Source organism: Lissotriton vulgaris, chromosome 12, assembly GCF_964263255.1.
Source record: "Lissotriton vulgaris chromosome 12, aLisVul1.2, whole genome shotgun sequence".
In the NCBI taxonomy this organism is placed as follows: Eukaryota; Metazoa; Chordata; class Amphibia; order Caudata; family Salamandridae; genus Lissotriton; species Lissotriton vulgaris.
This window is the reverse complement of record NC_141700.1, coordinates 605,958,074-605,982,433: the sequence shown is the minus strand read 5'-3', so window position 1 is coordinate 605,982,433 and position 24,360 is coordinate 605,958,074. Positions and strand designations below refer to the sequence as shown.

The window sequence follows — 24,360 nt, the reverse complement described above, 5'->3', positions numbered from 1 at the left end:
TGATCAGAGTTGTCTCTTTCGGTTTTTGCAGGCGATTTCTGCTCCTTTGTCTCCGTGATCTGGGGTTTTTCTGCGCTTTCCTCTATTTCTGGTGAAAGAGGAGAATTGGTCTGAAATCTTATTTTGCGAGCTTTCTTTTTCTTAATTCTCCTTTGCGCCTTTCTCCTTTTTGATTTAATCAGCTTTTGATTTCTTTTGTCATTAGCGCTTTTTAGACCTTGTATGTCGTCATTGGATAGCACAATCTCGACAGTTGATTTAGAGTTGGATATTGCAGGGCTGTTCAAGGTGGAGTCAGATTTTCTTTTAGTAAAAATTGGATAGTAAGTTACGGGCTGTTGGGGAAGCACTGCATTGGTTTCCTCCTTGAAAAGGTTTCTGAGAGAGTATGTAGGATTAGAATCCTGTTTGCCTTTAGGTTCCATAGTTAGTTTCTTTCCAATTTGGGTTGCAATTTCTTTTGATTGAGAAGGAAATGGTTTTATTGTTTCAACTTTTGCGTTATAAGAGTATTCGCCTTTGCATTTACCACAGAGTCCTGTTGTTGCTGATAACTTTGTTTGCTCTTTCTTCCTTTTTTTCTCAACTAGGAATTTTAGTATTCCTAGTTGGATATCAAGTGTTTGATCAGAATTTTCCAATATGTTCCCTAGATGAGTGAGAACTGCTTCCAAAATACTTTGCAATGTAAACAAGGAGTTGGATATTGGGGTATGGTCTTTATGAAGATCTATACTTTTGAAGAGAGAGAGATCTGGTGATTTTTCGAGGAATCCCTCTAGGTCTGATGATTTTTGTGGAGTACTATTCTGGATGTTCTGTATTTCCTTTTGTGATCCCGTGTGGTATATTAAGTCTTTGATGTTGATATCTGGACAAGTAATGCTATATTCTTGGGATTGTTGTAATTTGGATAATTCCAGTATTATTGAACCTACTGTAGTAGAGATCGGTATTAGCTCTTCCGATTCAATGGAGATACTTTTTTGAGGAGCTTCAGGTGTCTTTTGGTTTTGAATTTGATGTATTTCATCTTTTCCAACCTCTTTATTCCCTTTTTTTTCTTTAACCATCTGATCTTTTTGTGCTTGTCCTTGTTCATCTAGGCTTAATTTTGTAAAATACTTTTTAATCCCGGGAATTACTGCAGACTTTCCGTCGCGTGTCATCTTGCCCGTGCTCTTTCTAATTGCTTCTTCCGTTCCCATCCTTTTCATAAAAATAGTTCTCAACCTTAGTTTTTTATAGGCCATGGCAATGTAGTGAATCACTAAGTTGTTTTAGTTGTAATTTTAGCTGTGCTATTTGCACCGGGCGATTGCTACAAATCTAGGCCACCTGTTTGGTTGATATGGTCTCCTATTGTCCACTGCTTTAGAGCCAAAATTAAGGTAGAGACTCTTGCCGAATTCCAATTGACACAGCCAAAGAGATAAGGTTCCAAAGTGCCAGTACACAGGTGCGCCGCTCATGCAACACCAAGAATTAGCACCCCGTTCTTGCTCCTTGGCTCCGTTTCTTATAGAATTCTAAAATCTTTCATGCACATTAAACATTAATTGCCTGTCTTTCATTAATTGTTTTTTATAATTCGAGTACCTCTGTTGTTGCGTCCAGGAGGATTTTATGGCTCCAGCCTCACTTGGGTCGTCGCTTGGGTCGTCAGTCGCGGTTGTGGCCACGTCTAGCAGTCTTTCGTGACTCTGTCCGCACTAAAAGCATCTCTTGCGGTACCACCGCGTCCAGGAGGGGCTCGCGGCTCCGGCCACACAAGAAGAAAACCCACTCGCGGCTGTTGCCGCGTCTGACGGGTGCTAGCGGTTCCGGCCGCACCCAAAACGTCACTCGCGGTATTTGCCATTTCCTGCGAGGGCTCGCGGCTCCAGCCGCACCAAAAAACATCAGGGGCAAGGGCTCGCAGTTACGTCCGCGCCGCCGCATCCCAAACGCCACCCGCAGGCACTCGCGGCTCCAGCCACAGACGGATCACTCCAGCCACGTCCGGGGCAAAGAGCAGTGCAGCCGCGCCCGGGATACCCGCCCGGGATGCCCCTCCAGCAATAAATATTAGGGTGCGGCCGGGCACCGCAGTCAGCGTCTCCTCGTTGTCCTCTTCGCCTCGCCTCGCCTCGCCTCGCCTACTCGCAGATTACGGTCCACAACTCGTGAGCTAGTGCAGTATGACCATCTGAACCTGCAGCAAGACTTCTTGGACATCCTCAAAGAGACAAAACAGTCTTCAACTTTTTCAGCTTATGCCTTCAGGTAGAAGAGGTTTTGAATTTGGTGTTCCTCCAAGAACATAGAGCCTACATCTTTCCAGGAATATGTCAGTCTTCCCTGTCTTCTCCATTTGGCAAAATCTGGCTTTCAATTCTCTTCCTGTGCTTACTGCCCACAGGAAATGTCCTTCACAAACCTATTTTTTCCGGTAATCAAGGATTTTTTTGAAGGGTTGAAGAAGGTTTTCCCCCCATTAGGCGCCCTTCCCCTCCTTGGGATCTCATGCAGGAGTCTTTCGAACCAGTTCCTTAGGCATGCCAACAACATCTTTCATGGAAAACCACTTTTCTTGTAGCAATAACATCAGCTCTAGGGTAATAAAAATTCAAGATTTAGGCTCTAACGACCTTTCACAGTCTTTCGATCGAGTAAGGTAGTAATGAGGACTTACCCGAAATTCCTACCCAAGTTTATTTCGGTATTTTCATGTCAGTCAGACAATTTCTTTGCCAACCTTCTTTCAGAATCCTTCAACCCCAGCTGAAAGTTCTCTCCATTCCCTATATGTAAGACAAGTCTTGAAGTTTTATCTAGATAAAACACGTGGCATGCGCAGATCCAACCAACTGTTTGTGAATTATGGCATACTTCATACAGGTTTGGCCACTTCCAAACAATCCATCTCCAGGTGGATAGTATCTTGCATATTATGTTACCAAAAAGCCAACTAGTCAGCTAGACCTAAGGCCCATTCTACTAGGGGCAAAGCAGCTGCTGCCTCTTTGATGCGAAATGTCCCTATTGCAGAAATTTGTAAAGCGGCCCCATGGGGATCTGTTCACACATTGGACTTCGATGCTTGGGCAGATGCTAAAGTGGGGACAAGAAATGTATTTGCTTAATTCAGTCCTGTCTTCTTTCCTCTCTTTTTTTCACCTCGTTTTTGGGGATGGGCCTGCTTTTCAATTCAAATGCTTATGACTCTCATGGAAGATCCCCAAGAGAGAAAGGTATGGTTCTGTACCTGTAATTCAGTTCAATCTTAGAGGAATCTCCATTGAAGTCATAAGCAACCCTCCCTCCTCCGAATTGCACATAGCAGAGGAAATTTTTGGACTTACCTATCACTAAAACTTCCTGTCAAAAAGAACTGAAGCAACTGCTACTTGCTGGGCATGATGGAGATGGTGGTGGTCTCTGGATTCTTGAAGGCACAGATACTGTTTAAACTCACATAATGGCAGCCTATGGGGTTACACTGTCCAACTATCCTTCATCTCTTACTTTTAAAGAAAAGGGTTTGTGAAAGAGTTAAAACTGTTTTGTAAAATTATTTACCTAAATTATACATATATATGGGTACATTGGCCTTTTTCTAAGTAAAATCTGAAGAATTTCACCACAGTAGCATGTTTTCTAGGCAGCATATTATATTCTTTCCTAAGTGTTTCTGCAGACCTTCCTGAACAAAGGCAAACGTCTACACTTAAGAAGATATTCCATGAAGAAGCGCTCTAGGATTCCCGCAAGTGAGCGGAACTATTCAAATGTTTATGAGTTAAAAGGAGATTCCCCCAAGAAAGAAATGGTATTCTCCTTCTTTGAGCCTGCCTCAAAGACCGACAATTTTTTGATGCAAAGTCCTAACAATTTTTGTAGATCGAGTTTTGTTTTAAAAACTATGGGTAGTAGCGCTGGAACACCGAAGTGCCACACATGTTATTAAAACAAGGGAGTGCAAAGCACTAATTGCAGTACAACTGGCAATTTTCAAGTATAAAGTTTTGCGCTGAAAATGTAATACCATATCAACATTTTGTGCCACGTTGAGTCACTGTATGTGACTTTGCAGCATTAAAAAGTCTTGATAAAACTGTCCCATAGATTTTCTGTATGGCATTTATATATAAGAAAAGCAGTGATTGTGCAGATTGTGCTTTTGTCAACTACAAGGGCTTGCAAGAATTCCTTGTAGCACAGACTTCCTTAAGAGCAGTGCTTCTATTATAGAAAGCTGAGGCTCAGATATGTCCACAGAGATACTCTCAGCCCTTTTTCCTGCCAAAGAAAAATCCAGAGACTTCCCTACTTGGCATACCTACTTTTTACCTTGGGAACAGAGATACAAAACGGCACAAGACAAATGGAACATTCAGTTGCACACAAATCCATGTATTTTCATTTGAAGAGAAGAAATGTAAACTCAGTATTTAAAATGACATAGGGTGGGTTATCCCTATTTGTTGTTCAAAAGACAATTTCAACTGAGTTCTAGTTTAAATTAAACATTTCAGTGCAATATTCATCAAGAGGACATATATAATACAGGGACAAATGATTTCAGTTTTGTAAAAAATTTTATTAGAATATAGGTGTATGCTACATGAATGGAGAAGAAGTGGTTTGAGGAGCTATCACCTGATCTTTTAAATGTAGGGTGGTTAGTAAATGTTTAAATCTTAGCAGTTCGCTGGGGCAAGTTTAGCATGCTGTGAGATGATCCTCTGGTGCAGGAGATACGTTTAGCCACTGCATTAGGGCCAGCTGGATTCCCGGAATGCCTGTCAGTAGGGATTTGTCATAGTCAAGTGTAGAAAGAACTAGGTTTAAAGTACTTGTTGGCAGGAATGACTTAGTTTTCCAATGCAGTCTGTTTTGGTATAGTCTCTTTTTACAGTAGTTTTACGGGGGGTTAATTTAAGATGTTGAGTCATCCTTGACTGTGAGTGTTCTAGGGTCTTAACTTGCCTTGGTTTGGCCTCTTGCATGTAGACTTTCAAATACAGCAGTTTGTTATCAGCGTGCAGAAGAAATACTTAATTTTCTCAGGACGAACAAAGGAGCATAATGTAAAGGTTGAAAAGCTTAGCTAGAGGGGGAATAGACCCATCAGGAACTTCTTGGTGAAATGGCAGTGGCTGCATATAAAGTTACTTCAAAGCACTAAGAATTAACTTGCTACCAGATTAAAATGAGTGTTTTTTAAAGTCTCTTAATACCTATGGAGAAGGAACCCTTGCTTTGTATTAAAAGAACCCTCACTCACAGACCTAGTTGGTGACATGCTTCATCATTGGGTACCCACTCTGGATGCTTGAGAAAATAAAAAGTATAATGAATTGTCTTTGGTTGTCACTAGTGTACTTTAAAAATTGATATATAAAGAACTTGAAGAATATCATTGAGTACTATGGTCAATGAGGGAACATTCATACTTCTCTGCTGAGTGCCCCCACAGTGTGCACCGATGCCATATTTACTGCGCAGCTGGGTTTTTGGAAGTGAAGGAAGTGCAAGTGATTTATATTTGTGACACTGTCTTCCACCTGTTACAGTACTTTATTCAGTGGTGGCTTTCTGCAAGTTTAAAAACTGAGATATCGTTAGGACTTCAATGGTCCTCTTATATCCCTTTTCATGTGGTCAACATGTTTCAGCCATTACCATGTGCCCATCAGGGTCAATATGGCTTTCGTCAGGACCAAAATACATGATGTGCATGCACCCGAAGACACGAGCTGCAAGCTTATGTTTCTAAATGTACATATCCTGAATTGCCTCTTGCGACAGTATCTGTTGAGTTAAAAATTCAAATATAAAGAAAAGAGACAATTTTAGACATGTTGGTAGCATTTCTTACATTCGGATACATGGAACCCTGGTGTAAGTCTGTGCGGTTGCACAACAGTTGGCATCCATTAGATCAATGTATTTGTTTATATTTTTTTTATATATGTTTTTGGGCATTTCAAAGACAAAGAAGCATTTGTATACATTTCCACAGAGGGACCAGAATATCGTCCCAACACCATGAACATATATGCCGTTTATTAATATCCCCCCTCCCTTTCCCACCCCACCCTGGGCTCAGTTGACCTTGACATTAGTTTTATGCATGATGGAACCTCCAGTAAGCATTTAGCATTTAGCCACCGTATGCCTTGTCCTGCTATGGCTTTTTCGCAAGCCGTGCCCATTATGTGGTGATGGTGACGGTGCAGTATATACAGTGGTGTGAATCAAAGTTTGTGGCACATCTCTGTCTTAAACTGAGCTGGAAAAATTTCTTTAGACTCACCTGCTGTGCAGCCTTTCTATACAACATTGTGGCTCCTATTGTCACACTCTGACCGTGTGAAAGAAATTGAGATTTTTGATAATAAAGTTTTCCTGCTTCTTTTTGGCAAGTTTATAGCGCTACGCCTTAAGCCCCCACTTACTTCGTCAAGGCGTCTCACCCTCTCACGTACCTCTGTTGCCTCCTCTTGGGCCCCGTATCTTAACGTGAGTGTTTGTTGTTCTGTGTTAAATACTCCCCTTTTGCAAAGTCACGACGTGTCTGGGAACGTGCAAAGTAAGGATTCCATTGGTTCCTCTGCGGGATGCATTGCCTTTACTTCCAATTCATCCCTGCAGTCTACACATACGTTTAAATGTAAATGTATTTATTATTGCTTCACCACTTTTCCCGCCTACCAGCCACCACTGGGCTTGATGGATGTTGCCAATGAATATAGAAAGACAATAAAAATAAGTAATAGCACAGGTAAGCTAGTGAATGAAGAAAAGAAATGAAAGATCTAGGGCCAGATGTAGGAGACCAAATACCAGTCGATAACGGCCGATTTAGGCCGTTACTGACCGGTATTTGCGTATTGAAATATAGGGGGCCTTTATTTTACATAATCAGTAAATTTACCGATTCGGTAGAATACAGAATCGGTAAATTTACCGATTCTGTAAATCCAGATGTTGGTGGCACTGCAAACAGTGCCACAGGACCCTAAGAATTCGTATTTACCATGTAATACTATTGCATGGTAAATAACGAATTCCTGTGTACATGCACATCTGTGTATGTACACATGTGCCATGTGACACACATACATACCCTTAGGGCATGTATGTGTGTCACATGACACACAAGCCAGAAACAGGGGTGCAACAGGGTGTCAAAGTGACACCCTGTCCCCCTTGGCAATTCGGTATTTTTACTGATTCGGTAATTACCGAATCAGTATTTGCCATTGATTCCTATGGGCTTTAAGGCCCATAGGAATCAATGGCAAATACCGATTCGGTAATTATCGAATCTGTAAATACCGAATCCTACCGATTCGGTATTTGTTACCGAATAATGACCTACATCAGATTTACCGATTCATGAATACCGAATCGGTAAAATTCGGTATTTATGAATCGGTAAATCTGATTTACCTACATCTAGGCCCTACTAGATTGATAAATAGTGATAGGCTGTGTGCATCATAAGAATTCCTCTTCAGAATTTAGTCCACACTTATATCTGGATTTACACTCCTTTATTACATGTTAAAAAGTATTTATATCATACAAAATTTTTACCAGTGATGAAGCAACCCTAGTGTGCTTACCAAATTTCAGACAATTTGGGAGGTTTCCATCCAAATTTTCTTTAATGGTGTTATTTGGCATTGCTTTTGGCTAATGCTCTTTAAATTCAGTGACTAAGGGCCAGATGTAGGTAAATGAGATTTACCGATTTTTAATTACCGAATTTTACCGATTCGGTAATTAAAAATCGGTAAATCTGAGGGGTGGATATGTAGGAACATCCAGATGTTCCTTTTACCGAATTGAAGCCCATAGGAATGAATGGGGCATTACCGGTCGGTATTTACCGAATCGGTAAATACCGATTCTGACAAGGGTGCAGGGGGTGTCACTTTGACACCCTCTAGCACCCCCAAAAAAGGTTCGGGGGCCATGTGGCAGGCATACCTGCCCTAAGGGCAGGTCTGCCTGTCATATGGCACAGGTGTGCATGCACACATGTGCATGCACACCAGAATCGGTATTTTACCATCAAATAGTATTTGATGGTAAAATACCGATTCTGTAATGCTTGTGGGACTCAGAAGAGTCCCACCTACATATCAATTTTACCGAATCGGAAAAAATACCGATTCGGTATTTTACACAATCGGTAAATTTACCGATCGGTAAATTTACCGATTCTGTAAAATGCAGGGCCCTACATCTCAAATTGCATTTACCGGTCGGTAACGGCCGAATTCAGCCGTTACCGACCGGTAAATGCCTACCTACATCTGGCCCTAAATATCCTTTATATTCAAAGGTTTGCCACTCTTTTTTTAAAACATAAACTATGGCTCTCAGAACATACCATCAAGAGAGACATTGTACGATCAAGAGAGAGAGAGAGATCCAGAGAGAGAGCAGGAGAATCCTAGTAGTATTTTCAAGTACACAAAATATTAACTTGGATATTGGGCTGCTTCTTTATGTTTCCCCTTAAACCACCATAAGCTTACCTCAAAGCAGTCAGGGCAAATGAATGATGAGGAAAGATCGAAAAGAGGGATCAGGTGAAAGGAAATGATACAAGACAACAAGATTGAGGAAAGACTTTGAAGAAGGAGGGGTCTTTCTCAAAACACGGGTATCTAATCAGAGTTACAGTGCTTTCTGGTAGCAGTCTTTAGGTGTCTGAGCAACAGAAAGGGAGGGGGTGAAAAGAGAAATTACTGGATCCACGGCACATCACGAGAAAACAGGAGTGGGAAATAGGTTTCATTGAAAGAAATTCATGAATGACAGAGAGCTAGAAATCACTGTGCATTGTTCGGGACATTTAAAAGCAGACCAGAGAGCCATTGGGAAGCAGTAGTCTTCTCCAATAAGTATATTTATCTGATGGAGAAATTACTTGGGTTCTGGGAGGACAATGACTACTGCAATAGAGAAGTCACCTGTTTAACCAAGCTCTGAAGTGTGAGAGGTAAAGAGACAGGTTAGCAGATTGCCTGTACTTGAAAGGGAAAATAGTAAATGCAAACATTACTGTCTGATAATACCAAGTTCCCGCTTGGTAGAGCCAGTACTCTGCCTTTGATAATGAAATGAGAATGGGATCAGGACTTCCAGCCCTATCTATTTTCCCTCTTTCCTATATGTGTCAATATTATAGAGCCTAGTATGTATGCAACAATAGACCCTAGTATTTAAGCCACACTTGCATTGCTCTTATCTAAACAAAAGGTCTTTGAGTTCTGTTTTGGCCTTCTGCAACAACTTTGTTATGTTTTTGTTTTGTTATGCTAAGACTAAACATTTCCCAACAGAAATCTACTTCAAGATGCTTCCACATTGCACAAGGTTTCTAGTGAAATGTGCTCACCATCCACCATGGAAACCCTCATTTTGTGCTTGGTTTATTTGTGTTTCTCCATCAATAATTTTTCAAAGTGTGGGTCCCACTTCAGTCAAAGGGTAGGAAAAGTAATTTCAGAAGCAAGACTATTTCATGGGAGCTGAAACTCATGGTTATGTTTTAGTACTGTGTAATACCGCTTCAACAGCTTTCTATGTTTTATAGAGCCTGGACATGCAATATTCTGCAGCCTGATATCATTCTAATGATATCCTTTGCTGTCATCCTATTCTGCATATGGATCATAAAGGTATTGTGGTCTGGCAAATTCATATTTAAGTAAAAACAAGGCTGATCTGCCTTTTGTTTGTTCAGTGCTGCCTCTGAGCCAATAAAAGCAGGCTAAGCAGCAGGTTACCTGGAAGCAGAGGCGTTAAATTCCACTATAGCCTGCCTGTTGGCAGTAGGAACAAAACACTAGTTAAAGAAATATACTTAAGTTTCATAATTTTTAAATACTTTTCCAAAACTTTGTTTGTGGGCGTAGAGAGTGCTCAGTCACTTCTATTGGGTGGAGACTAACGCAGCTGACCTAGTGGTTTCTATAGTGTAATAGAATTGTGATCTAGCAAATACAGTATGAATAGAGCAAAAAGTAAGAATTATGTCTTTAATGTACCATTATCCAGCATGGATCTTGGGGGTGTACGAGAAGGCGCTCAAATAATCCTACTAGTCTGAGAGCACTGCAACTTGTCTTCTATGTTTCAAAGTACACCAGCTGCTGGGAATTTCCTCAGAGTATAGAAGCCACAGATCTGCACCCAGTCAGGTCTACTGGCACAATATGCATTAAAATCCAGCTTTTTTGATCTATCTACAATTTCCCTAGGGAAAGTCCTAAAATTGTGTCAGTGTGGTTAAGTCCAAATTTGCTGGACCCAGTAGGTGTTTTAAAAGTTAGCGGGCCAGGCACCTTATTGCACTTATAGGTATGATGAGGGACTGAAGAAATCTATTTCTCTTTGACCATGAAGGAGCTAGAAAAGGAAGACCTATGTTACAGTGAGAAAGTCAGGAGAGGGACACTTAGACAAGACTCCCCATCACAATTTTGAAATACTGCATAAGCGGGCCTCATGGAATTGATGTTGTCAGAAGTCTCAGGAACTCCAGATCCTACGTAGACAGTTTTTATTGATTTGGTGTCTTTTTAATCATTAAATGTGTCTTTTGTAAATAAAACTGGCTTGTGTATTTTGACTGATTTATTTGTTGAATTTAATGTTATACTTTGGCACTTTTATTCACATGCCGCATGTATGTTCTCTGAGGATCAAGCTTTTTTCCGCTTGTGCTAGGCTACAAAGGGGAAGTTCCGGAGTTTAGACAGAAACCAGTTTTCACTTCTAGGTGGTGTTTTCTTTTACGTGTATGCGATCTCAGCCGCCACTCCATCAGCACTGAGGCCCTCTTCCTCATATGTTAACAATCCAGTTTCCTTCGCCCCCTTCGCTACGTTGTATATTCTGGTTTTAAACTTGAATAACATCAGCAATGCCTTTCAGGTTATGTGTGGAAGTTATCCCATTAATGAGGTATTACTTCTTACCCCTCAGGAGGATTATGCAATCTGTAGATGTGGAAATTACTCGTAAATACTCCTAGAACTCGCCTTGAGCACCTGGGTTTTTTGAGGGGATGTTTTGCTTTCACAGCTCCCCCAAAATTGAAAAGTTGATTTGTCTTTGCTTCAGTGAGAATTGAGGTTAAATAAACAATGTTTATTCCCCTGGGACTACTCAGCCTCTTCCCAAGTCAACAAAATATTGGTAAAGGTGACACAATACTCAGGGGGTATGGTAACACTTGCTTCAACCAGTTTTGTAAAAGAGTCCAAACTAATCAGTTCACTATGTAAATGGCTGTTGGTGTGTAATATATGTCATCTAGGGTCCAATGGGAAGGATGTCCATCTGATTATCATAAACGTATATATCCAATGGGGGTCTCAAAAAGAATATGAGAGAGAATTAAGCCTCTTTAAAAAGGATATAATTGACTTGACAGAAAAGTACGGGAAGGATACTTTGGTAATAATGGGCGATTTTAATCACAAATTAAATTTTGGAAGGTTGGATCATTGGTTCGAGGATATGTTGAGTGCCTATAACATAGATCCAGCAAATTTCCCATTATGTCCAACGTCTAGCCAGGATGAAGTTCTTGGAAAGTTCTTGGGGTCAAAGTGTTTAATATGCCTGAACGGCAGGAAGGATACTGATCGACCTGCTACACAGACCTTTAGAGTGGGAAACCAACATTGCCCTATAGACTATATCTTTATCCAGGCGTGGAACTATGTATTGGTAAAACAATTCTATGTTATTAAGCGCAGAGATAGCGACCACAACGCATTGTTTTGTGAAATTGTAGGTGGGATATTGGGCACTTGTGAAAGGGTAATCCCCCAAAGTGTGGAGTATCCCAAACGCATGTCCACAAGACTGACGGATGAGTATGTGGAGAAACTGGTAAGTTTTCAACAAAACTTATCAAAGGAAAGGTTCGAAGGGCATCAGGTGGCATGGTATGAGGATATAATAGTACAGGCGGTGCAGTGCTTAAAAGTGTACCTAAATGATAAGAAACAAGTCAAGGCAATTGCACAACCCAAGAAAGGAAAGTCCAAGTGGTTTAATCAGGAATGTCAGAGTAAAAAAAGTGTGATACGAAAATTAGAGCGACGCCAGAGGATCAGCTATGACCTTGGGAATGTGGAGCTCTTGCTTGGGTTGAAGAAGGAGTATAAATCCCTAGTAAAGAAGCAGAAAGGGATTTTTAAAGAAGAATGCTGGGCAAACCTTTTAGAAACAATTGAAAATAAAAATATAAAAGGATTCTGGAGGTTGATACAGGATGCTGCAGGAAGGGTACCGGGTACTATGAGCTGCGTTGTGGAGGAGGCAGCATGGGTAGACTATTTAAGTAACCTTTATAATGCTAAAAAGTCCCCGGAAAGCGAGAAGAATAGATCAACTCGGATAAGGGATGTAGAAGGTTTAATACCAGACTTCTCTATAGAGAAAGTGAGAGAAACTATTAAAAAATTAAACTTATCACGTGCAGCAGGTCCAGATAACCTTCCCGCCATCCTAATTAAAACCCAGATAGATTGGTGGGCTGGATTTTTATCCCACATGTTTGTGGCAATCCTGGCGTTGGGTCATTTCCCCAAATCCTGGAGAGGTGCCATAATTAGACCCTTGCATAAAAAAGGAGAAAAGAAAGACCCTAAGAACTATAGGTTAATTAACCTATTAGACATCGGGGAAAAGGTATTCTCTAAAATAGTCCTGGGAAAATTGAAAGAATGGGTGGAGCGGCAGTCAATAGTTCCAATAGAGCAAGGTGGCTTCAAGGAGGGGCACTCCACTATTGATCACTGCTTCGCACTTTGGGCTGTAGCCAGGAAGTCCATGGAGCAGCAGGGCAAATTGTTTTGTTGCTTCGTGGACTTTCGAGCAGCCTTTGACTTGGTGGATAGGGACTGTTTGTGGGAGACATTGAGAAAGTATGATGTTCCGGCGGATCTTTTGTTAATTATCCAAGAATTGCATAGCCATAACTGGGCACGGGTGATTAAAGATACCTCTGGCGGCCTTACAATGGAAATACCGATAAATAATGGGTTGAGGCAAGGCTGTGTTCTGGCCCCGTTACTTTTTGCCATATTTTTAGCAGACTTGCCCCTTCTCCTGGGTACTGCCAGAGGAGCGAGCCCTAAAATAAATGGTAAGCATCTGTCCTGTCTGTTGTACGCAGATGACCTTGTAATAATGGATCAAACTGAGGTGGGGCTTCAGAGGAAGTTAAATGTATTCAATGAATATTCTATCGCAAAGCGACTTACAGTAAACATGGATAAGACAAAAATTCTATGTTTTGGGAAGAAGAGCACGAAGTTTAGCTGGTACTTGGGCCAAACCAAGCTAGAAACTGTAAGTGAATATAAATACCTCGGGATTTGGTTCACAAGGTCTCTGAAGTGGGATTCCCATTTGGAAGCGCAGAAACTAAAAGCGCATCTAGCGGTATGCGGGTTGAAAAGATTCAACCATAGCTATGGCGATATGTCACATAAACCTCTCTTGACTGCCTTCAAAGCTATGGTTCCGCCACAATTCCAATATGGGGCTGAAGTTCTCTGCTTAGATGGGAAAAGCACCTGGGATAAAGAGGAGGGAAAATGTTTAAAAGCCTTGCTGTCCCTCCCTGGGTCGGCAATGATCCAGGCAGTTAGAGTAGAATTGGGCCTAACCGCATGGAATGTTCAGGTGCAGATGAGTCTCCTCAGATTCTGGAACCGTTTGGGTCAGGGGGAAGTCACTAAGGTATCACAATGGTGTATGAAAGAAATTCAGACTAGTGAGTTAAAGTGGGCGAAGGCAACAAGAAGGAAACTCCTGGCCATTTGTGATTACCTGAATGTGAACATCGACCCTATGACACTCCAAATTAATGTTATAAAGAATGTTCTTAAAGTGCATGGTAAAGAAATCTCTAGGGCGACAGACCAAATGTATCTGAGAGAGAAAGACTCTGTAAAGTTTATGAGCTCAGGATGGGAGAAAGACTCTAACTTTCCATATATAGACTTGCTACCAAACCGTTGGATAAGAGCAGAAGTCTTTAAATTACGAATAGGTATTAATCCGATATTTACAAATAGTGCAATAAAAACTGCCCTAATGCATCCTGATGGTAAATGTGTGTGTAAACTAGGAATGAAATGTGATATTTTGCACATCTTGCTGGATTGTTACATGTTTTTAAATTTACGTAAACAGTTTCTCCGCCCGATATTTTTAAAATATGAGGTTGAGGATCGCACTAAAGCACGGGAGCTTTTAGTTGACATGGAAAATCTTGACATTGCGATAGCTATCGGGAAATATATGCAGGGGGTATATAAGTTCCTGATCTGTCTGGAGACCCAAAATAGCCAATAGTCCTATAATCCAAATGAAATTTGGTTTTAAATTGTATAAAGGTTGTTTTTAGGATAAATTTTACTGTTAAGAATATGAATTTGTGTTATGTGATTTTAAATGATAAAGGATGAACTGTGGTTTATAGATCAAATGGTCTAAATAAACATACTTTTGACTTGACTTGACACAATACCTAACCCTCACATCCATACTTAGATGTAGTCTGTTGCCCTCACCTGCTCTTGTTGGCTGACAGATTGTGTGCCAGTCACCCATAATCCTGTGCTCTCTGGTCTGTCTCTCATCTATGCCCTTGTTTAGTAGAGAAGTACCCCTCTCAACAGTGCGTTGCACTGTTTAGAGCCTTTTCCCCTGAAGAGGCATTAAGAGGACCCTAGATCAGGATGTCTGCCACTGTCACCCCTCAGTTACACCCTGACAGGAGCTCTTTTTCAGATCTGCTGCTCTTCTCAGCTCCCAACAACTTCCAACTGGCGCCCTCCTTTCAACAAGGTAGTCTCTCTCAATGCACATGGCATAGATAATCACAACACTAGTACAGTGAACTGGGCAAAGGTTTTCACTACATGATCAGCTTGGCGTGCATTGCATAACATGCTGGAAAATTCAAAATGCCAGGGTAAATTGTAATATGGTAACGGCCAACAGGGGATTTCATTAAAGGCACCTGTGTTTAACAGAGACCCAACATCTCCCCAGAGCAGTCCTTTGCACAGCTCATTACCATCACCTGAACTGCAGACATCACCAACTTGCTGTCTCTTATTCACAAAGTTTTCACACCCATTTCACCACTGCTCCTCCTTAAAGATTTGCTATACTCGACCTACTTCAAATGTATGTTAAAGACCTCAACCACTCAGCACCCTACCAGTTTAGTTCGGACATGTCCCATCCCACTTAATTGGAAACACCCCAGGTAGAGTTTCTAATATTGATAACATAAGCATCTCCTGCAGTCAAATAACGAGGACCAGAGTAATTACTAACTATTACTTGGTTCCCTTTGTTCTTCCACGTCAGTTTCAAGAGCTGGAGCATAATATACTACTAGGCATTGCAGGGTACAAGGCTGCAGTCTTGACTTCTTCGACTAAAGTTTGAGATCCACAGTGGGAGAACTTGACCAAGAAAGGATATTGAACATGGATCCGTTTGGTCGCACAACCTGAATTGTGGCACCAGGAGTGTGAGATTTGCACCTATTCCGTTTAGATAAACACTGATCTTGGCATTATTACAGGCCGACTTGTTTGCTTTTAGTATCTTTCACCCCCATAATAGTAATCTCTTTCACAATGGGCGCTGCTGCCTGTTTCAGAGGTATGAACGCTGTAAGCAATTGTGCAAAACTCTTTTCAACATATATTTTTATTACTCGCCACGAATCATTTGACTTACATTACATTTTCTCTTTCTTTTCTTTTCCTTCATATTCCCTTGTGACACTAAAGGACTGTTGTATAAAAAACGATGCTGTGTTGTTTTCTCATAGCCAAACACCCTGACTGGGAGCTGTCGGGATGGAGAGACCCAACAAATCCCATTTATCAACCACCTCCTATCGGCAGCTTCATTGATCACAGAAAACTGGCCCAGAGGGAAAAGGAACTTTACCACTTTATCCGGGACTTTGTTGGTATGGCAAATCTTTGTTGCTTTCGATGATTGTCTGCTGAACTACACTTCTCTCCTATAGGGATTGGCGGCAGTCAAACGTTGTTATGTTGTCACTGTGTGCTTGATAAACAATGCTTTGTGTTCATAAAAAGTGCCTGCAAAAAGTTTTCTTTTAAATTTGGAGTACTCTAACACTTAATAGAACATTTAGCTGAGGTACCATGAATCAAGCAATACTGGCATATCATGTAATGGAAACCTAACTTGCTTATCATGAAGTCACTGAAGCTACATAACACTCTAGGAAACGTCTACCTTGAACACTATGAAATAATTGATGCAGACTTCACGCTGAACTTAGGTACCAGGAAAGAAGTGCTGGTGACATGACATTCAATGACTGAAACCGATTAGATACAATCAAATATATTAAGTGACATCACACTCATAGAAAAAAACGTATGAGATTCAATGGAATAAGTGATGCTGATATTATACTTAATGAAAGAAACTGATTAGATACCATGAAATAAGTGATGCTGACTTAATGGAGGATGAGAAACTTACCTCTCATAATATGGAACCAGCGATGCTAATCTTCCATACATTATAACAACTAGCAGATATAACAATTCATGAATGACCTTCCTCTGATCCCATGAAATCTGTGAAGCTGGCACAATTATTGTTCCAATGCCTAGCTCTCACATGTGTAATAAGTCTTGCTTATTTTCCACTATTATATCAGAGATACTGGTAGAGTAATGTATCCAGTATTGGGGTATCTTTTATAGATTCACATGCCTGAATCATTCCCTGTCGTTGAGATGGGAGTCCCATGGTAAAATATTCAAGCAGTGCTTTAAAAAAATTCATAGACTATAACGGCCTTAGGCCATTTAAATAGAAGTCTTTTCCTTTTTTAAAAAGAACCTAATGTTGGAACCCAGCCTATCTCCTGCCAGCACCCTCTAGAACACAGTCAGCAGAGGCAGGTTCTCTTCAGATTTTCAGTGCACGTCTTGTGGAAGGGAGTCTCCCTGAGTGCTACTCAGTTTTATTAAACTTTCCCAAATCTTGGCATCATGTCAGACAAAAGAGCCTTTTCCGCCCATGTAAGACCTGCGGTAAGAAAAGAGTCTATGTGAATGATCCACATAAGGACTGTATTTACTGCCTTTATCCAAGGCATGAGGTGAGAAAATGCAAGAACTGCCACACCTTTTCAACTAAAACCCTCAAGGACAGACAGGGAGGGTTAATGGAAGGGAAGTGTTGCTTCAGACCTCTAAACATCAGTCGCCTTCTTCGGATGAGGAAGGTGAGAGAGCCTCTACATTCCATAAGAGGGCCAGATCTAAGACAGTTCCTCAGGCAAAGGTAGAAAACGTAAGCCTTCCCAGGACTCCAAGGCTTCAAAAATAGAGAATGGAGTTGCACATTCCTCTAAGCCGATGTTATCTGTACCTTTTATGCCTTCCTGTAAGGTCCTAGTGCCTCCTCTTCAGATCCTGTGGGGCGGAAGTCTCGAAAACAATCATCATTGACGACGCTCCCTCACTTGTCAACCACATTGACCGTTTCCATCGACAACGCCGTCATTGACGGCAACAGGGACGACAATGGCAATTCAGGCTCCAATACTGTCGACTAGAGTCTCTGCATCGACGATGAGGACCCTATCAAAATCAAAGACCGTCAACGCTCCCTCGTCAACTATGATACTGTCGGCGAAGATCCCGACGACGATCGACTCGTCGGCGGGGACGACTGCTCTTCCGTCGACGACGACACTGTCGATGATGTTACCGACAACGACGTCAACGACCGCACCATCGACGATTACATTTTCCTGCTGTGTCTGCACCGTCAACGTCACCATCAACGAGAATTAATCAGGTTACCAGAGTGACCAAGACTTTGCTACGGCCATCCATGCAAGAATTTAGTAAGGTTTAGCCCTTACTCCCGTCTTATCTGCTAGAGGGCTATGTAGAAGACGACGAAGAGAATGCAAGATCTGCCGCACCTTTTCAACTAAAACTCTCAAGGACAGAGAGGGAAGGTGAATGGAAGGCAAGTGTTGCTTCAGACCACTAAACACCAGTTGCCTTCTTCGGATGAGGAAGGTGAGAGAGCCTCTACATCCCATAAGAGGGCCAGACCTAAGGACAGTTCCTCAGGCAAAGGTAGGAAACATCATAAGCCTTCCCAGGACTCCAAGGCTTTAAAAATAGAGAACAGAGCTAAACATTCCTCTGAGCCAACGATAAGGACCCCATCGTCATCAAAGACCATCAACGCTCCCTTGTCAACTATGATACCTTCAGCGAATATCCCAATGACGACCGACTCATCGACGAGAGCCTTGTCGACGATGATTATTCTTCCGTCGACGACGACACTGTCGATGATGTTACCGCCGCCGACGTTAACGACCACACCATCAACAATGAAATGTTCGAGGCATATGAGGTGTAGATCCTATGCTTTAGCATAGATCGCCATCTAGTGTTGGGTCCAGATGTTTGCACTATGTTTTTCATGAAGTAGGTGACTCCTCCTTTAGGTGATAGTGCACATGGGCCTTGACTCCATCCCCAGATTGTTTTTTTCTGCCATTGGGTTCGGATGTGTATTGCTGCGCTCCGGTATTGTTTTCTAACTCTTTTGACACGCAATCCTCTACTCTCCACGGTATTGTCATCATTCGCGGTTCCCCATTCGATGCGCATTGTCTCGACCGAGAAAAACTTCGATCGGGAAACTCGAGGCGGGCCATTGGGCCTACCCGTTCCGACCGCTCTAGCAGTCGATGGAACGGACTCCATGTAAACTATGTCCCGGATGTCGTGCTAAGCTTCCATGCACTGATTTGCATGAGGTCTGCAACTTCTGCTTATCCCCAGAACACAACGAAAAGGACAGTGATGCGTGTCGATCGTTCTGATCGAAAAAGACAATTTGTGATCGTTGTGCTTGACGCTACGATATGCAACACTAAGCCGACTCCGTCCTGGACATCTTCTGCGAAGAATCCGATATCCAACATCCAGCTGAAGGAGCTGAAGGAGAAGAACAGGTCTCCGTGTCCAAAGCAGACTCCGACATGGAAGAAGAGCAGCATGTGAGTACTAACTTCCCCGTGCCCACTGAACATAAAACAGAGGCTCCGATACCTCCTTTGCCTTCGGGCTCAGGTAGGCACTGACCGAAAGTTTCAAACTCCCCACCCTCCAGCCCGGCTAAGAAACATAAATAGAAGCCTTTAACACCGCCGGTGGGTTTACCCTCGGCTCCAACCAAGTGCCCTGACTCTGGCACTAAAGCCGCCGCAGGTAAGCATTTCCCCCCCCTCCCTGGCGCGCCTCCGGGCCCCAAAGGGGAAGTGGTAGGGACTCAGGTTGGGACACTGGCGTCGGGTTTACTCCCTGCTCTAACCAAGTGCCCTGACTCTGACACTAGCGTCGGGACACGGCCCGAAAGGGCATCCCACGACGTTTAGCCCTTCCATAGCGCTGCCGCACAGCCTTCCGAGGCTCCCTGCGGCATCGCTGGAGGTGGCTGCGGCTCGGTGCACAACACCGCTTCGGTGTACTCACCCGCAGGTTTCCGCCTCGGGAATGTTGAGTCTTCGCCGGTCCGACTCCTAGCGATCGAGGCTTTTCCGGAGGTTGCCGACGCCGGCTCGACTCAGATGGTTGGGACATTTTCGGAGGACACCAACGCCGGCTCGAATTAAGGAGTCAAGGCCTTCCGAGGTCGCTGGCTCGACTCAAGGCCTTTTCTGAGGTCACTGGCGCCGGCTGCACTGAATGGTGGAGGCCTCTTCGGAGGTCGCCGGCTCGACTCGAGGAGTCGAGGCCTTTTCGGATGTCGCCGATGCCGGCTCGACTCGAGGAGTCGAGGCCTCTTCGGAGGTCGCCGACGCCGGCTCCACTCGAGGGGTCAAGAACTTTTAGGAAGTCGTGCGGTCGAGGCCTTTTCGGAGGTCGCCGACGCTTGCTCCACTCCGCCAGTCGGGCCTTTTCATAGGTCTCCGACGCCGGCTCAAAGCCAGCTCGACGTCGCCTCAATGCTAATCGATGACGATACCGTCTCCAGCTTTAGTGGTGGAGGATGTAGTCCCGGTGGGTTCACCACCCCCTAAGTCATTTTACTGCCCTCCAGAGCAGGCGCCAGTGGAGCATTGTCCTACTCATCCTGCTGCTAAGCCTCTATTAAGGGTAACATAGCAGTGTAGATTAGGCAAGGAATCACACTAGGGTAGCAGACACGTATGAACAGTTTAAATATAAGTAACTCCAGATAAGGCCCCAGATTTCTTGAAGAGGTAGGTCGGTATTCCGAAGGGAGGCGCTAGTCCGTATTTGATCAAGGTCTGTGTATTGGTTAAGGACTGTGTATTGGTAGGAGGCAGCATTTAGGGGAGGAATTTACCCATAAGGAAGGTTTTGGCCTCCTTTTTGAAACGTGCCAGAGAAGGGATTCTTTTGATGGCGGGCGGGAGAGAGTTCCATATTCTTGGAGCAGATCCAGAGAAAGGCCAGGTAAGCAAGAGAGTTTAAGTATAAAGCTTTGTGTGTGATGCAAGCCAGTTTGAGTTATATTCTGGCCTCGAAGGGAAGCCAGTTCAAAGCTTTCAGGTGTGGAGAGAAATGTTCTCATTTTTTTGAACTTGTAAGAAGTCTGGCGGCGGCATTAAGGCAGGCTGTTAGGGGTGCCAGGGAGATCTTGGATAAGTCTGAGAGAGTGGAACAGCCATATTCCAGTCTAGAGATTACTATCGCTTGGACTGTGCTTTTTAGGTCGGTTGTGTCAAGGAAGGGTTTCAGTTTCCAGAGGTAGCTCAGGTGGAATCTGGCTGATTTTGCCATCAAGTTGATGTGTTCTCGCATGTTCAAATTGCAGTCAAAGGTTATTCCCAGAGATTTTGCTGAGTCCACGATGGTCGGTGAGCAATCTGAGGCTGGAGAGCCTTGATCCATATCTCCATCTCGGGAATGGTTTCTGGCGGGGAAATTAGGAGAAATTCTGTTTTCTTGGCGTTAAGTTTAAGTTGATTGGAGGTGAGCCAATGGACGGTTGATTTCAGGGCCTCATTCAGGGAAAGAATATCCTCGAGAGAGGAGGCTTTGATGTAGAGCTGGGTGTCGTCAGCATACATATGGTAGGAGAAATTCGCTGTGCTTAGTACTTCGGCAAGTGGTTCAAGGTAAAGATTGAAAAGGGTAGGGGACAGGGTTGATCCTTGAGGGACTCTGACCTTGACTGGAGAGGGAGCAGATATGTTGCCGTTGATTAGGAATCGCTGCGATCGGTTTTGGAGGAAGTATCTAAACCATTCTAGAACAAAGCCATCCAAACCCATCCTCAGTTTGAGGCGTTCGATTAGTTTTTCGTGGTTGACCTTGTCCAAGGCCGAGGATAGATCTAAGAGGATTAGAAGGCACGTTTTCCCTTGGTCCAGGGCTTGGAGGGCATCGTCAACGATGTGGAGCATGGTCGTATCAGTGCTGTGCCCAGGTCTGAATCCAGATTGGACGTAATCGAGAAGGTGGAAGTTGTTGATATGCTGACTTAGATGCTGTTGTACACTCTTCTCCATCACTTTGGCTAATAGGGGGATGTTGGAGATAGGTCTGAAATTGTCGGGGATGGCTGGATCCAGCGACGTTATTTTCAAAATGGGGAGGACTTGGTCGGCTTTCAGAGAGTCAGGGATGGAACCCTGCTGGAGCGAGGCGTTAATTATAGCGGTCCAGCTAGGAATAATGGGTTGGGCAACAGCCGCTAGGCAGTTGGAGGGGAGCGGGTCGTTGAAGTGGTTTTTCGGATTTAGGGACGATAAGATTTTAGATACGGAGTCTTCGTCATAGAGGTTGAAGTCAGTCCAAAGTGCTTGATTTTTTGGTGACGTCTGTGAGGGCATCGCAGGAGGAGGGGGCAGGCCAGGAAGGTCTTCCTTGGCACGGTCTCCGGTTCCTTGCTTTGTGCAGGACACGGGGTCCGGTTTGTCCCTTCCTTCGTGTGCATATTTCTAGTCCTCAAGGAGTGACTCTGGTCTATGCCTTTCTGCCTCTGCATCTGTGCTCCACCCCTGATGTTTTCTGAGTGTGAGTTCTTACTCCCATTATGGCACAGGTGCTTCTTTAGGTGGCATTACTGTGTGTCTATTCTTCTCGACCTTCTCCATTTTGGTAGATGGTGTTGGTCTTAGGCGGTGTAGGCTTTTGGCGCCATGCTTCTGTCTGTGCCTTCTTTCTATCCTTTATGGGCAGTCTTGTGGTCTCTGTTTCCGCTGTCTCAAGGCAGACCGGGATTCGTCCCCCTCGGGGACCTGTTATTTTTTCTGCATTCTTAACTGTTATGCAGCACACCGGTGCTGTGGTGCCGCTTGCATTACTACCCTATGTAGGATTTAGTCACTCCACGTACGTGTGTTGACATTCCTGTCTGTTGTGTATGTATATCGTGGATTCTACACGCCACTGGGGTGCTCGCATACTATATCTTTTTTTGGCTTAGTGTCAGACATTCTTGCTTAGTCTTTCCTTCCGGATTATGTCCTCTGTGTGTTCATAGTCTTGCAGGTTATTCACTCACAGTGGTGCCTTTTCATTTGTTTGGCTGCATGCCTACCTCCTGAGCTTTTTGCTCAAATTGTGGCTCCTCTGTCTCTGTGGGCACTAGGCTCTGGGCTCGGCCCTGCCACTGTTGTCACATGTCCTAGCAGTACACATTAAGGTGTTTTTTCTGCCACCCACAGGTCTCATGCTGCGCCTCCGGTTCTTGGACGGACAGTCCTCCTACTGTCCCGTTTCTTGTGGCTCCCACTGTGGGTGTGTTCAGGCGGTATGCTCTACCGTTGTCATGTTGTTTTGACCCTTGGTACTTTGTTCCTCTTGAGTTATAGAGACCGATGCCTGGATCCTTCTTTGAAGGTCTCGCTGCATTGTCTCTTACGTTGGCAGGGAACTTTCTATTTCAGTTTTCCTTTCGTCTATGTCTGGGCGAGAGAGGTCTCACACCGTCCCTCGTCGGATTTGGTGTCTTTACCATCCCTTGTTCATGCTCCTTAAGGTGGGTCATGGGTCTGATGCCTGTTATCTTGGCATTGCGGTTTCCACCGTTTTTTCGTCAGCCTCTTGAAGAATAGGTTCTCGTCGAATTTGGTGGTTGTTTTTCGCAGACCCTCCTCCTATGGGATGTTGCTTTGGTATCTATTCTAAGTTAAGGAATCTGCAGCTAGATGTCTCTATCAGATGGAAGAGATACTTACCTTCGGTAATGATATATCTGGTAGAGACACAGTCTAGCCGCAGATTCCTTAACGCCCGCCCATCCTCCCCACTCTGCGAAGACCTTTTCATATGGTGTCTTTCCACCTAGCCTCCCTCTTTCTGGTGGCTTTGGTCTTCCGGAGGTGTGCTCTCGCACTGCACTCTGGGATAGGTTGTGTTGTTCTACGTGGGGCCCTTCGGACTCCCCTCCTTCCTAGGGTTTGGTTGGTGGCGTGCTCTCGCACCTTCTTTTGGCAGGTTTCGAGCCCTTGAGCTCTCCACTCCGTCCACGTTTTAAGGTGGTTCAGGTCTATACTTTTTACTACCGTCTCATGTTTTCCTCTTGTGCTACTCATGCGTGGAGTTATTCTGTTTTTAATTCCCTCCTACCGTCCACACCTATGCCTCCTCCTTTCTCTGGCAGTCGGTTGGGTTGGGTTCTCTTGGTGCTACAGTTCTTCAATCTCTGGAGTGTGTGTGTGGTGAACTTTCTAGTGGTCTTTCAATTCTAGTCCCTTGTATTGCAACATGTTGATTCAATATTGTGGTTCTTTTAATTTCCCTTCGGTGAGGACAAGCTGTGCCTCGCTTGTCATATCTTTTGTGCCGCTGTTGTTGCCCCCTCGAGGAGGGGCATGGCTTGGCACATTGTTGGGCCCTTGCTCGCAGCAAGTTCTCTGTGTGCTCCCTTCAGCCACTCCGGGTACTGGCTGCTTTTTCAATGATTTTATTCTTTTTTAACACACACTATTCCTGTGCTATCGCAGTTTTTTGCACGGCTCCGCATTGTGGCGTGGAAAGGTTTCCTGTAGAAAATTGACGCCAGCACGCCAGGAGAGGCTTATATGGCTCCATTGACGTCGCTTCCGTCGATGACGTGGGCATGTATGTGTGTCACATGGCACACAAGCCTGAATCAGGGGTGCAACAGGGTGTCAAAGTGACACCCTGTTCCCCTTAAAAAATTCGGTAATTATATCATTGATTCCTTTGGGCCTCAAGGCCCATAGGAATCAATGGCAAATACTGATTCGGTAATTACCGAATCGGTAAATACCGAATCCTA

At 43.7% G+C, this 24,360-nt stretch overlaps 1 protein-coding gene across 1 annotated transcript in view; it reads left to right on the top strand.

Moving 5' to 3' along the window:
- The window catches only part of PKD1L3 (polycystin 1 like 3, transient receptor potential channel interacting), a 1,100,724-nt gene that overhangs the window by 712,344 nt on the left and 364,020 nt on the right, over positions 1–24,360 (top strand). The window contains exon 22 of the mRNA XM_086945530.1: positions 15,887–16,030. Within this exon, the coding sequence (XP_086801656.1) occupies positions 15,887–16,030 (144 nt within the window). The remainder of the gene's footprint in view (positions 1–15,886; positions 16,031–24,360) is intronic.